The sequence below is a fragment of the Hemicordylus capensis genome, chromosome 8 (assembly GCF_027244095.1).
Source record: "Hemicordylus capensis ecotype Gifberg chromosome 8, rHemCap1.1.pri, whole genome shotgun sequence".
Lineage (NCBI taxonomy): Eukaryota > Metazoa > Chordata > Lepidosauria > Squamata > Cordylidae > Hemicordylus > Hemicordylus capensis.
Genome location: NC_069664.1, coordinates 17,415,455 through 17,429,543, shown reverse-complemented (window position 1 = coordinate 17,429,543; position 14,089 = coordinate 17,415,455). Strand labels below are relative to the sequence as shown.

The 14,089-nt window shown below is 50.4% G+C and overlaps 1 protein-coding gene across 8 annotated transcripts in view; it reads right to left on the bottom strand.

Annotated features, from left to right (window-relative positions):
* The window catches only part of ZMIZ2 (zinc finger MIZ-type containing 2), a 119,572-nt gene that overhangs the window by 37,008 nt on the left and 68,475 nt on the right, over positions 1 to 14,089 (bottom strand). For all 8 annotated transcript variants that reach the window (XM_053269167.1, XM_053269172.1, XM_053269168.1 and 5 more), the window contains one exon: positions 1,362 to 1,501. In XM_053269167.1, the coding sequence (XP_053125142.1) occupies positions 1,362 to 1,501 (140 nt within the window). The remainder of the gene's footprint in view (positions 1 to 1,361; positions 1,502 to 14,089) is intronic.

Here is a 14,089-nt window from a genome sequence, read left to right as displayed (position 1 = left end):
TATCTTAGTGAATATTTATATACCACTTTTCGACAAAAAGGTTCTCAAAGCAATTGACACAGAAAGGTAAGAGGGTTCCATGTCCCCAAAGGGCTCACAATCTGAAACCAAACAAGGAAGACAGGAAGCTGCTTTATGCCGAGTCAGACCCCTGGTCCCTCTAGTTCAGGGTTGTCTACACTGACTGGCAGCAGCTCCCCCAAGGTTTCAGGCTGGAGTCTTTCCCAGCCCTACCTGGAGATGCTGCCAGGGGTTGAGCCTGGCTGGGACCTTCTGCTCTCAACCAGATGCTCTCCCACTGAGCTACGGACCCACCCTTAAGAGTTGCTCTCCCTCTGCTAAAGATGAGAGATTCACCCTGGGCCTCTTTGCTCAGTTAGGGCATGCAAAACATGGCCCCTTCCAGACTGATCTGGACAAGTATGTAGCCAGAGGGGAGGGGAGTGGGGTGGAGGGGCTGAAAAAAAGAGGAACCACGCCTTGCAAGCCAGCAGTCTGTGGGCAGAAAAGGGGCTCCACACTCATTGTGAGAGTTTGCGGTTATTCAACTGTACAGGAGGAGGTGTGTTCTGCCGGCAGAAGTCAAATGGCCATGCTACACAGTTCCAGTTCATGGCAGTGCAGAGCTGTATGATTTCCAGGACCACTGGTGGGAGCAGGGCAGCCTCTGGCCTACTGCGAAACATCCCCAGGACTGGGTATATTTTGCACTAACATAGGGAGCTGCCATATACTGAGCCAGACCATTGGTCCATCTAGCTCAGTATTGTGTTCACAGACTGGCAGCAGCTTCTCCAAGGTTGCAGGAGTCTCTCTCAGTCCTCTCTTGGAGATGCTGCCAGGGAGGGAAACTTGGAACCTTCTGCTCTTCCCAGCGAGGAGCTATCCCCAAAGGAGAATATCTTATGTTGTTCACACCTCAAGTCTCCCATTCATATGCAACCAGGGCGGACCCTGCTTAGCTAAGGGGACAAGTCATGCTTGCTACCACAAGACCAGCTCTCCGCAAATCACTCCACTTGTGCTCCAAAGCCACCCACCTTCGGCATTGAGGACTGACTTCTCTGCTGTGTAGGCATGCAAAATCAAGTTATTTTACATGATCAGGTTCATCACCGCTCAGCAATGAAGCCTGGCTCCTGACCACTAGAAAGCCCCTGTGGCTTTGGAAGTGTCACCAGGGATGGTGTGCACATCATCAAGTGTCTTTGCAACAATAAGGACTTTATTTAAAAACAAACCATTGAAGCCTGCGATGTTCAGGATGCGCAGAATGACAGAATATAGGAGCCAGAGAGGCAAACCGATGAACAGACTGTGTAGTCCGTGCCGCGAGAACAGGAGGGCTCAGCCATACTCACCCATGCGGGGTGGGCGGGAGCGATGGTTTCATTGGGTTCATTGAGTTCATTGGCTACAGGGAGGCGAAGGGGTTGGGTGCGGGATCTTCCAAGGCAACAACAACAAGAACAGCAGCCTCTGCGTGTCGGCTCCAGTTGGGCTAGAGAGAGGAGGGGAGAAAGCAAGCGATGAGACCTCCCCGTGATCATGGCCATTTTGCGCAGAGATGAGGCAGTGCGCCCGAGGAGCAGATCCTTCCAGAAAGCATGCAGCGGGAGTCAAGCTAAGGGAGGCCTGTTGCAGCGCTCTTGGTCCCACCCATCTGAAGACCCCAGGAGACTCCAAGGGGAAGCCGGCTGGCATTTCTAGCGGTTAGCAAAAGTGAGGACACCCACAGAAGGCTACGAGTCGTGGAGAGTCCTACCTTCAAGCACAAGAGCTGAACGGAGCCTTTGGCACCCAGGCAGTTCTGTCTGAGCACCCACCAAAATAAGGCTACCATAGACCCGTGTCTCAAGCTCCTGCAATGAATGAAGCCCACTGTAGTCTTTCTCTTCAAACCTCTAGGCGCACACACACACACCCCACACACAATACACACAACTCTAAATATATCGCCTGGTAGCAGCGAATGCCCAAATCTCAACCCCACCCCACAACCAGATTTTCCCTAACGCCCAGAAAGCCTTGACCCCTCCTGCTCTCTCCACTTTGAGCCTACATGCGTAAGGGTGTGCGTGGGCACTTTTTGAATGAAATTATAGCCAGGAGTAAAGCAAAGGGACACCAAAACAAAGCTTGTGAAACAGAAGCAAGAGCTAACACAAAAATTACCTAAAGAGATCAAAGCTGGATTTGTAGAGATCAGTGAACAAAACCTTCCACTGGCAGGCTATCCGACAGCCACAGAATATGCAAACCTAAGGCAGGCTCTCACCAACTGTCAAATTATCATTTTTAATAATCACTGACTTGTATTTTTATTATTTATTTTATGACAAACATGAATAGTTTTTGATCATTTTTACCCTGGAAACACACAGCTCCTGTCACCCCAGCCATTTTATCTTTATAACTACCCCGTGAAGTAGGTCACCTTTGTGAGCAGAGATTTAAACCCAGTCCCAGCTTAGTCTGACACTACCCCAACGCTAGCTATGAACAGCTTACTTACTTCTCCCCCACTTCCCCTTTCAAAAAGTGGATGGAGTTTGCTGCCCCAAAGCAAGGGCACAACTCAAATATGGAAATGCAACACAGGAAATTGTAAGCGACGTTTCAGCCAGGGCTGCCCTCTGCTCTTCTCCGTCCCTTCTAAACCCCGGCTGGGTCTCATTCAGATATTCCAGCCAGGCACAATCCCAGTCTGAGACAAGGACGAATCTGCAGACTCTCTTTCTCTCTCCCTGTCAGTGCTCCTCATGAACATACAAAGCTGCCTTTCTACTGAGTCAGGCCACTGGTCCAGCTAGCTCAGTACTGTCTACACAGACTGGCAGTGATTCTCCAAGGTTGCAGGCAGGAGTCTCTCCCAGCCTTACCTGGAGATGCTGCCAGGGAGTGAATGTGGGGCCTTCTGCATGCAAAGCAGATGCTCTACCATTGAGCTACGGCTTCAAATTCACATCCACACAATTCATGAACATGGTCCCAAGTTCCCTCCCTGGCAGCATCTCCAAGATAGGGCCGAGAGAGACTCCTGCCTGCAACCTTGGAGAAGCTGCTGCCAGTTTGTGTAGACTATACTGAGCTAGATGGACCAATGGTCTGGCTCAGGATATGGCAGCTTCCTATGTTCCTATATCGCTTATTAAGATTATCTGGAGAGGTCCAGTTGGGGTTGCCGCCAACTTGTTTGGGGGCAACTTGGAACCGGCCCTTCTCTGTGGCTGCCGCAGGGCTTTGGAACGCGCTCCCTGCTGAAATAAGAGCATCTCCGTCTCTTGTTTGTTTTTAGGCGGACCGTGAAGACATACCTATTTCCCAGGCTTTTAACTGGAAATCTAATTTTAAAAAAAATTTTAATGTGTTTTTTTAATTTGTGATTTTTATCTGTTTTATGAATTTCAAATGTTTTCTATTTCGTGTTTTAATTTGTACATCATCTAGACATTTCTATATTAGGCGGCATAGAAATTCAATAAACAAAACCAACATACGATGCTGCCTCCTGAGTCAGACCCTTGGCCCATCTAGCTCTGTATTGTCTACACTGACCAGCAGCAGCTTTCCAAGGCTTTAGGTGACGGCCCTTCCCAGCCCTGCCTGGAGATATCAGGGACGACTGGACCCAAGGCCTCCTGCTTGCAAAGCAACGGAGCGATGGCTCCTTGCATCCTCAGGTACTCCCTTCTCCTCCAGCACCAGAAATGAGTGGCAGACCCCCAGTGCAGCTTTCCCTGCAGCTCTGCCTCCTGGCACCCTTTTGTTCCTGGTCAGGGAAAGTCTCCCCCCCCCCGCCACCTTTGCCTGGGGTCACTGCTCCCTGTCTCTATGCCCCCAGCGGCCAGCCCCATCCCAGAGACATGCCCCCCCCCGCCGCCCCCAGTTTTCCTGAGGGGAAGTGGCCACATTTGTTCAGCAGAGGCTTCTTGCTCTGACTACGTCAACTTTCTACAGCGGCCAGAAGGAACTTGGCGTACTGCCCAGATCTGGCAAAACAAGGTCCTGGCAGGCGGAGGGCTGGAGGGCTGGCCTAGTTACACCAGATTAACTCTCTGCTGCCCACGGCTCCCAGCCAGGCAGACACCACTACAGTCAGCCAACAGGCCACGGGAACGGGCACGGCCTCTGTCCCGTGAGGGCAGCAGCCCGTGGCGAACTCAAACGGGGGTGCTTTGGGGACACCGGACGAAAAGGGAGCTTGTCCTTCCATGCCGAGGCTCACAGGACAGGGGGCAGTGGGGCTAATAGGGACATAGGAAGCTGCCATATAGGGAGTCAGATAATGGGTCTATCTCGCTCCGTATTGTCTTCACAGACTGGCAGCGGCTTCTCCAAGGTTGCAGGCAGGCATCTCTCTCAGCCCTATCCTGGAGATGCTGCCAGGGAGGGAACTTGGAACCTAGATGCTCTTCCCAGAGCGGCTCCATCCCCTGAGGGGAATCTCTTCCAGTGCTCACACATCAAGTCTCCCATTCATCTGCAACCAGGGTGGACCCTGCTTAGCTAGGGGGAGAAGTCATGCTTGCTCCCACCAGACCAGCTCTCCTCCTCTCCTAATGTTTAGAATGAGAGTTGCCAAGACTCTTGGGTGGGGCCCTACCCTAGCCCAGTGGCTGGCCAAGCACGTTCTTGGCATGCACAAGGTCCCATGCAGTGTCCCCTCTAACAGGGCTTCCGAGGTGTGGTTGACTACAACTCCCAGAATCCCCAGTTGCAATGGCTTTGGCTTGGGCATTATGGGAGTCGTAGTCGACAACATCTGGGGATCTCTGTTAGAGGGAACACTGGTCCTATGTTCCGTTTCTGGCACCTCCACAAGGAGAGCTAGGGAAGCTGCTGCCAGTTAGAGCAGGAAAAAGTTGGGTTCGATGGGCCAACGCTCTGACTCAGCAGAAAGCCGCTTCAGATTATTTGAGTCATGCCATTATAAACTCTGTGCAATTTTCCCCAATCCATGGGGGCTGGTTGCGGTTACAAGCAGAAGGTAGGCAAGAGGCTTACTGTGTCGCATTCAGACGCATTTCTTGCTGAACGTGTCCTTGGAATGGCACTGGGATTAAGCTTGAGTACGGGGCAGGGAAAATGGATAAGGCAACTATGGGAAGCAGGTGAATCTTGGCAGCAGTGGAGCACTCCAGGCAGATGCTATTAATCAAAGCAGTGCTGACGACAGGCAGACCATCTCGCAATTATGTCCAATGCAGTCCTTTGGGAGCAGCCCACCCTTGGAAAGAAAGGCTAACAGCTTCAGTTCCCAAATGGGGCGGCACCTAGTCACTAGATGACTTGCCCAAGGCCATCCGCAGAGGAAAGCGGTGGCAGAGCTCTGCACTTAACTCCAGTTTACATTCTAGTGGTGTGGGTTTCCTCTTCTTTGCCCACAGATCTCAGCCACAGGAGCGGACTGTTTTTCCTGCCTAATGAGATAGGAAAGTGTCTCCGGCTAGAACCGCTTTGACAAGGTTTTGGATCCTGTTTTGAAAGGGGGAGGGGGAGGGAGAAAAAGCCTGAGTGAGCCAGGAGCTGGGAAAGCAGGAATCCCTCTCTGCTGCTGCTGCTGCTGCTGTTTTGTCCGCCTCCCAGCTTATCTAGGCCATGGGAGTGAAAATGAAGCCAGCAAGGAAAGTTAAAAGCCCCCTCTGCCCAGACGGTTGGACAGAACTCACTCCCAGCTGCTTCTGCTTTCCGGGACCCCCAGAACCCCTTGCTGCTTTGCTTTCCACACATCCCTCTGTGCTGAAAACACCTTCGAGCCACAGGGCGGGCGGGTTTTCCAGCCTCACAGGGTCCCCGGACCGGGGCCTTTGTGCTCCAGGCACGGATGTTCTGGGACCTGAGCACTCCTTTCCTGGGGCAGGAAAGTTTCCAGCAGCAAGGAGGCAGAGGGGACATTCCATTCCACCATCTGCTGCTGCTGGGTGAAAGAGGAGTCGCTGGAATCCGATTTCCAAGGGGGAGTGCCGGGATACAGCCCCGAAGGCAGGCCCCTTGTTTGCTCACATGGGGGGGGGGGTGGAGAGGAAGGGGCTCTCTGCCTCAGGAAGCAGGCCCAAACCTGGCTTTGAAAAGGATGGCAGTCCACATGGTTGCTGCTTGTGGGTAGCGTTAAACCTGGCAGCTGGGAGAGATCGCTGGCTTTAGAGAAGTTGCTTGGCCGTTTTAATTGGATGCTTTTGTTGTTTTCCAGTGGGTTTGATTACTGTTTTATGTAAGTCGCCTTGGAGCAAAAGGCTGGGCAGAAATACAACAGGAATTAGTGGGGCAAGGTGTTGGATGCTCTGTACAAAGGAGGCGGGGAGGGGGAAGATGCACACGAAAGAAAGGCCCCTTCTACACTGGAGTATCTACTGCATACCTCTTGTTTCCTCTGTCAAAAGTTGCTTTTGGAGGAAGAGTGTGCTTATTTTGGGTACAGCGAGATTCACTTCACTGTGACCCCCTTCACTTCACAGGAGGTCATAAAAACTCCTACTATTCTTATGGCTTATGTAGCACCATGGGAGTGCATGATGTCTTACAGTGAAGAAGAAGAAGGGTCCCTGCCCCAAAGAATCTACAATCTAAAATTCAACACAAGCAGGTGGGGGGGGGGAAGGGAAAGGAAAGGAAGGCAATGATAAAATCAGAAGGACATATGCATTTATATTCATTAAGCAACCCTAGGTTTCGTTCCAGAACAGTATGGGGATAAAGGGATTGTGGCAAAGGCTTCGGGAAGAGGTAGATTTTGAGGAGGGACTTGAAGACGTTAAGAAAGGCAACATCAGACTGGTGTGTTCTGAATGGCAGTTCCTGGTTTAAGGGGCAGTGAGGAAGAAAGGGTGGAGTAATCTGGGCAAGCAAGAGACCTTTGGACAGCTGAGGATGATACTCAAAAAGCTCCACCAGCCACAGACAAATCCTGTCTCATTCAGGATTAAGCTGAATCTCAAAAAGTTAGGGGAGCTGTACATATACTTACGGGCCTTGACAAACTTTATTTGAATCTAGGAGTCCGCCCCAAAATTTAAGAACCAGAGAATGGCCACTTGACTTGCACATGCATTGCTTCCATTCACAGAACAGGACGGAGGATGCGGGAATCAGGCTGGAAATGCTTTCCGCTGGTTGTGCCTACAGCTTTTTGCAGGCACACTATTAAAAAGTCTGCCTTGTAATTTAGCACTCACCAACTGGTGGGGAAATGACTTGCTTAGCAAGCCAGAGGTTGCCCGTTTGAATCCCCACTGGTAGCTTTCCCAGACTATGGGAAACACCTATATTGGGCAGCAGTGATATAGGAAGATGCTGAAAGGCATCATCTCATACTGCGTGGGAGGAGGCCATGGTAAACCCCTCCTGGATTCTACCAAATACAACCACAGGGCTTTGGAGTTGCCACGAGTCGACACCGACTCGACGACACACTTTACTGTACTGCTTTACCTGGGGCCAGCTCCATCTCATGGGGCCTTAGCATCAGAGGCTCAGCTTGCAGGGAGTGGGGAGTCATCCCCTGCTTCTGCAGGATACTTATCATTGTGGCAACTGCCACCACGCCCTTGTGATGCTAAGCCTACCGTGGTAAATCAAGGCCTCTACAAGACAATCCAGAACAACCAGTACGCATCCTTGAGAATGTTTTGTTTTGCGTGCACACACACACACACACACACACACACACACACACAAAGCTACGAGATGAGTATCAAGGGAATGCATGCTTTACTGCCCTGTTCTCTAAACAAAGGTTGAGTTAACCAAGTTTTCTCTTGGCACTTTCAAGGCTTTTCATCACAATAAGAGCCACTGCTTCTGCAAACTCTTTCAAGCAAACTCTTCCAGCGGAGGCTGAAGCCCACAAGGGGTTTCAAGATGAACTGGCCGTCTTAGCTAGCTGGGCAACCTTGCAGAGAAAATTCAGTCCCTTCCACCCCCCCCCCCCCGCCTCCTGCTTCTTTTCCCCAAAGCAATTAAGAAGCTAGATTCCTTTTTCAAAACAAAGCTGGAAATCCTGGTTCATAACAATAACAAGCATACATTTAAAGAAATGCAATATGTGTGAAAAGGAAAGATTAGAGGAAAGCTTGGCTAGCCACACCTTACTGAACCAAACAACAATAACAACAACAACAACAAACAACCTCAGAGAAAGGGAACCAGTGGCAGGCACATGTTCCTTTTCACATGTCCATCCCATTGACACAGAGAGTGAGGAGTGAGCCTCTCTTAAGACTGCAGTTAGAGGACTGCATGGGAGAGGAGTGCTGCATCCTCCCTCCTCCTGTGCTTCACCTCCCCTCAGTTTGCGGTGCCAGTCATATTTCTCCCTTCCTGCCATTTCGCTTCCAGTACCAGCGATGGAAATGGCTGCAGGAGGTGGGAGGCGAGGGACAGGGGAGCACTGAGCGCCCCTCTCCTGCACATCCCTCCTACCGTTCAAGCACAAATGCAAACCCACGGCTTCATACATGCGTGAGGCATGCATGTGATGGTCTGGGCCCAAGGGCAGAGGACACCATCATCTGAAGATTCACGCCCTGTGGAAGTCACTGCAATTTTGAGCATGAAAGGGAATCTTCCTGGGACATTTTGTGGAGCACCATATCAGTTAACCACAGATGGCAACACAGAGACCTTAAGTTCCAGGAGCACATTCTACCTAAAATTCATAGGAACATCTTGGGGTGTCTCAGTAAATTGCGGAATACAAGCACTAAGCTTATTGCCTTTAAATCTCTCCTTCAAACCCATCTCTTCTGAGAAGTCTTTGGCCCAACTCCATAGGAAACTGCCATATACTGAGTCAGACCATTGGTCCATCTAGCTCAGTATTGTCTACACAGACTGGCAGTGGCCTCTCCAAGGCTGCAGGCAGGAGTCTCTCTCAGCCCTAACTTGGAGATGCTGCCAGGGAGGGAACTTGGAACCTTCTGCTCTTCCCAGAGCGGCTCCATCCCCTGAGGGGAATATCTTGCAGTGCTCACACATCAAGTCTCCCATTCAAATGCAACCAGGGCAGACCCTGCTTAGCTATGGGGACAAGTTATGCTTGCTACCACAAGACCAGCTCTCCTCTCCATGAGAAACACCTATATCGGGCAGCAGCGATATAGGAAAATGCTGAAAGGCATCATCATCGCAAACTGTGAGGGAGATGGCAATGGTAAACCCCTCCTGTATACTACCAAAGACAACCCTAGGGCTCTGTAGTCGCCAGGAATCGACACTGACTCAACAGCACAACTTTGCAAAGTGGCCTCAGGCAAGCCAGTTTCTTTCCGCCTGAGCTCCCTAGCTGCAATGTGGGGATAATGATGCTTACATCCCTTGCAGGGCTCTTGTACGCCATTACATCAAGAAAATACACTAAGTGCTTTGCACGCTCAAAAAGTGCTATACAAATGCTAAATATTATGATGATCTGTAAAGCAGGCTCGGACAATGGACACTTGACAAGAATACCAGACTTAGCAACCAACGTTATAGGGGAAGGTAAGTGGGCTTCTCGTGACCCCCTTTACAAGTAGCGGTGTGAACTGCCTACAGCCTTTGGAGTCAGGTGGAATATAAATTAAACAAACACACAAACAGACTTAGAACAGAAACAGTACTGTCCAGGACAAAAAGGTTTTATTAAATAACACTACCACTGAATATTCTAGACTAGGTACCACTGCTAAATTTCCAGACACTAGACACTTGTCAAGCCTTGCTGCAAAGTATCATGAGCACACTAGTAAAGTAAAATGTGCCATCGAGTTGGTGTCGACTTGTGGTGACCCCAGAGCCCTGTCTTTGGTAGAATCCAGGAGGGGTTTACCACTGCCTCCTCCCGCGCAGTATGAAATGATGCCTTTCAGCATCTTCCTATATCGCTGCTGCGCGATATAGTACTATATTTAAATAACAATAAACTGAGGACTGAGAAATGATTCGTTACTTGAACCTTCACACAAACTCCCCTGCTAACTCAGCCAACAGGCACCTTTTAAAAGTGGTGATTCTTTTCACTGAGCAGGGGGAGAGCAACTGGCCCTATCCATCCCCAGCACAGCATCCCTCCAGTGGCTGTCGCTGGTCTCTATCTTATGTTTATTTTTTAGATTTATCTTGTTTATTTATATCTATGTAAACAGCTTTGGGACTCTTGTTGAAAAGCAGTGTAGAAATACTCATTGTGAACTGTACGGGCCATTGTCGTATTCCCAGGAAGAAATCCTGCTTAACCAAAGTAGGACATCTTACCCAACACTTAACTTTTATCACTATTTATTCTCCACAGTTAATAACCTTGAGGTGTCCTTGTGGGGGGGGGAGCCTAAACAAAGCCAAAATGTCTAGAAGCCATAAGCAAGACTTGCAACTTCCATGCTTTTTAGATTAGATCATGGAAGCTTGGGTCATGGGACGGAGGTGCCATCGGAGAGGGAGCATTTCCACCCGCACCCGCAGAGCAGAGGGATGCTTCTTCCTCCACCCACGTGCCTCAAATTAAGCCCCAACTGAATTGCAGCTCTAACCTTGCTCCCAGCCCCCAACCCTGAGATAACCAGCTGGTTTCCAAGCTTAGTGGAAGACAGTGAAGCAGTCCGCTGTTAACACAAATAATAAGGTTCTTTTCCCCGTAGAGCCTGGTCTACTCCCGGGGGACAAAGCCAATCTGGGGACAAATCTATCCGAAGTCCAGAAGTGTCACACAGCTGTTTATGCTCCCCCCTCCCACTCCCCCATCCTGGCACCCTTTCCATAAACGAAACGGGTACACACACACACACACACACACACACACACACACACACACACAGAGCCCCTTCCCTGCTATGACAGCAGTGGTGTCCCTTTGCAGAGGACTTTGTCTGGCATTTTAAAAAGCAAATCCTAACAGAAATCAAAGGTCCAGTATGGGAGAGGCCCTTTGGGAAAACCTGAATTTCACAGATTGGCATCATAGTCTGTGTGAGGTATAACAAGGGCCCAACCCAAACCCCACCCACCGGGAAAGGAAAGGAGTTTCCCTTTTTCGTTGATGGAAGCTGTGGAGAGGGTGGGTGGGGCGCGGAAGGGTGTGGGGCAGCCAGATGCAAAGAGGGGAAAAGGCTGCTTCTCCTCCTCCTCCTCCTCCTCCTCCCAAGATCAGCTTGCAGAATCCAGAGGAAAGAGCTGTGCTAGGCAAGGACAAGGCCGTGGAGTACAATCAGGAATATTCATAGTTTAATGAAATAGAGAGAGGCAAGTGCAGATTGCTTTTCCCCAAGTGCTCTTGCTGCTGGCTGTTTGTTGGCCCCACCTCTACGCCAGGACTGGGAGTAGGAGTGTGCACAGAACCGCCACACTGCGGTCCGGAGCGGCGGGAGGGTTTACTTACCCCTCCCGCCGCTTTCCGCGGTGGCGCCGTAATTTGTAGAGTAATTGGGGCGGCAGGATACCTTCCCCGCTGCGGCTCTGCAAAACTCCCAGTAATGCTTTGAGCGCGCGCAAAGCATTACTGGGAGCTTTGCAGAGCCGCAGTGGGGAAGGGGCGGCAGGGAGGTATCCTGCCGCCCCAATTACTCTACAAATTACGGCGCCAGAGCGAAAACCCTAACCCTAACCCTCCCGCCACTCTTAAAGCGACCCCCCCACCCCCAATCCGAGCCACCCAGGTGCAGACCGGTCCGGAGGCCTTTTCAATGGCCTCCGGACCGGTCCGGGACCATCCCTAACTGGGAGACAGGGAACTAAAGCCCCATTCAAAAGCTGGCCTGGATCACGGAATGGATTAACCCCAAACACCGCACAGCTCTCTTCAGAAGGATACTTTGTGTGATCACCGAACATGCAAAGAAAGAAGCAGGATCACAGGTGCTGGCCTTCCCTCTGATATTGATGTGTGTCTTCTAATGGCCCAACGCATGGAGGTTTGGGGGTGGGTGGGTGAGTGTAGGTGTTGGCGAGGTGGCCCTAGTTTTCCCCTCTGCACCTTTTGGGCTGGTTCAGACGATACTTTATTTTATTTATTTATTTATTACATTTATATCCCACTCTACCTCCAAGGAGCCCAGAGCGGTGTACTACAAACTTGAGTTTCTCCTCACAACAACCCTGTGAAGTAGGTTAGGCTGAGAGAGAAGTGACTGGCCCAGAGTCACCCAGCAAGTCTCATGGCGGAATGGGGATTTGAACTCGGGTCTCCCCGGTCCTAGTCCAGCACTCTAACGACTACACCACGCTGGCTCTCCACTGGTTGCCCATACACAATAAGGATAGGAACATAGGAAGCTGCCTTCTACCGAGTCAAACCCTTGGTCCATCTAGCTCAGTATTGGCTACCCAGACTGGCAGCAGCTTCTCCACGGTTGCAAGCAGGAGTCTCTCTCAGCCCTATCTTGGAGATGCTGCCAGGGAGGGAACTTGGAACATGCAGGTGTTCTTCCCAGAGTGGTCCCATCCCCTAAGGGGAATATCTTGCTGTGCTCACATGTAGTCTCCCATTCAAATGCAAACCAGGGTGGACCCTGCTTAGCAAAGGGGACAATTCATGCTTGCTACCACAAGGCCAGCTCTCTTCAGATATCCCACTGCCCAGCTGCAATTTGGGGAAGGCACCCCTGTGTGCTGGAGGTTAGGGAAGGCTGTGCCCTCTCATGGTGCGCACAAATCCCTACTGGGGGGGATTAAGGTTGGGCCAGCGGATTAAGTATCACCCCAACTGGCCCTTTGTGAAGGGGTGTGTGCACGTGTGAGAGAGGGGTGGGTAACTTGTGAAAAGGAATTAAGAAAATCCTGTCGCATTTTAGGCAAACAGATTTATTGTAACAAACACTTTCACAGATGACTTAGTCTGCTAAAATAGGACTATATCCCATCTTTAAAGATGCTGCAGCTCCTGGATATAACAGACTAGCAGAGCTGACCCTCGGAAAGCTGTTCCATTAATACGTTCAGAAGAGGGGAGCTCATTTCGGCCAGTCACCAACCTCACAGAGTTTTTGTGGGGGACAAATGGGGAAGTGGGGAGAACCATGTATGCCACCCTGAACTCTGTGGAAGAAAATCAAAATAAAAAAATATAGCTAAAAAGAAACAAGGGCCCTATTGAGACATTATGCTGTCCGAGTGTACAGACGTCTGTACACCCATGCACTTTTTGTGTGTGAATAACTGTACTTGCGTTCACTTTAACAGTGAACCTGGGTACACAGACCCCTCAAACGCATGGTATAGGCAAGAAGCATATTGCTATGCCCATGTTCAACATAACATGTGAACAACTACATGTGTGAACACTGGAAGATATGCCCCTTAGGGGATGGAGTCGCTCTGGGAAGAGCAAAAGGCTTCAAGTTCCCACCCTGGCAACATCTCCAAGACAGGACTGAGAGAGATTCCTGCCTGCAACCTTGGAGAAGCTGCTGCCAGTCTGTGTAGACAATACTGAGCTAGATGGACCAAGGGTCTGACTCAGTATATGGCAGCTTCCTATGTTCCTAACTGTACCTGTGTATAGATCTGCCCCTGTGTATACAGTATACTTGTTGTACAAGCATGGAACATAACATGTGAACAGAGCTAAGGACAGAGTGCTTTTCTGTGGTAGCTGGCAAAGGGCAGCGGGATCTTCTTGCTGGGGTAGCAAGTCAAACCGGACCTAAGAGGGCTCTTGCAACTTTCCGGTTTGTGAAGAAGAAAGTGGCCCTGTCCACCCCCAGCACAGGACCTCCAGTGACTGTTGCTGGTGTCTATCTTATGTTTCTTTTTAGATTGGGAGCCCTCTGGGGACAGGGAGCCACCTTATTTATTTATTTATTTATTTATTATCTCTCTGTGTAAACCACCCTGAGCCGTTTTTGGAAGGGTGGTATAGAAATAAAATAAAATAAAATAAGTAGGGGAGGCGCAGAAGTGCTCTTACCTCTGGACTTCTGAGCCAAAGTCCAGGGTACTCCACAGCCCCTGGGGGGACCCCACATCATCTTTAGTCTGTCCTGGGTGGTGTGGTCACCCAGCTGAGCATGATAATGCCCCCCCGGGGGGGCTGGCTGGCTGCAAAGGCCTTTTGGTCCAGGCTCCAAAATGACCTGGGTGCCCCTGTGGGGAGGTGAGATTGTCTCTGGTAGGAGAA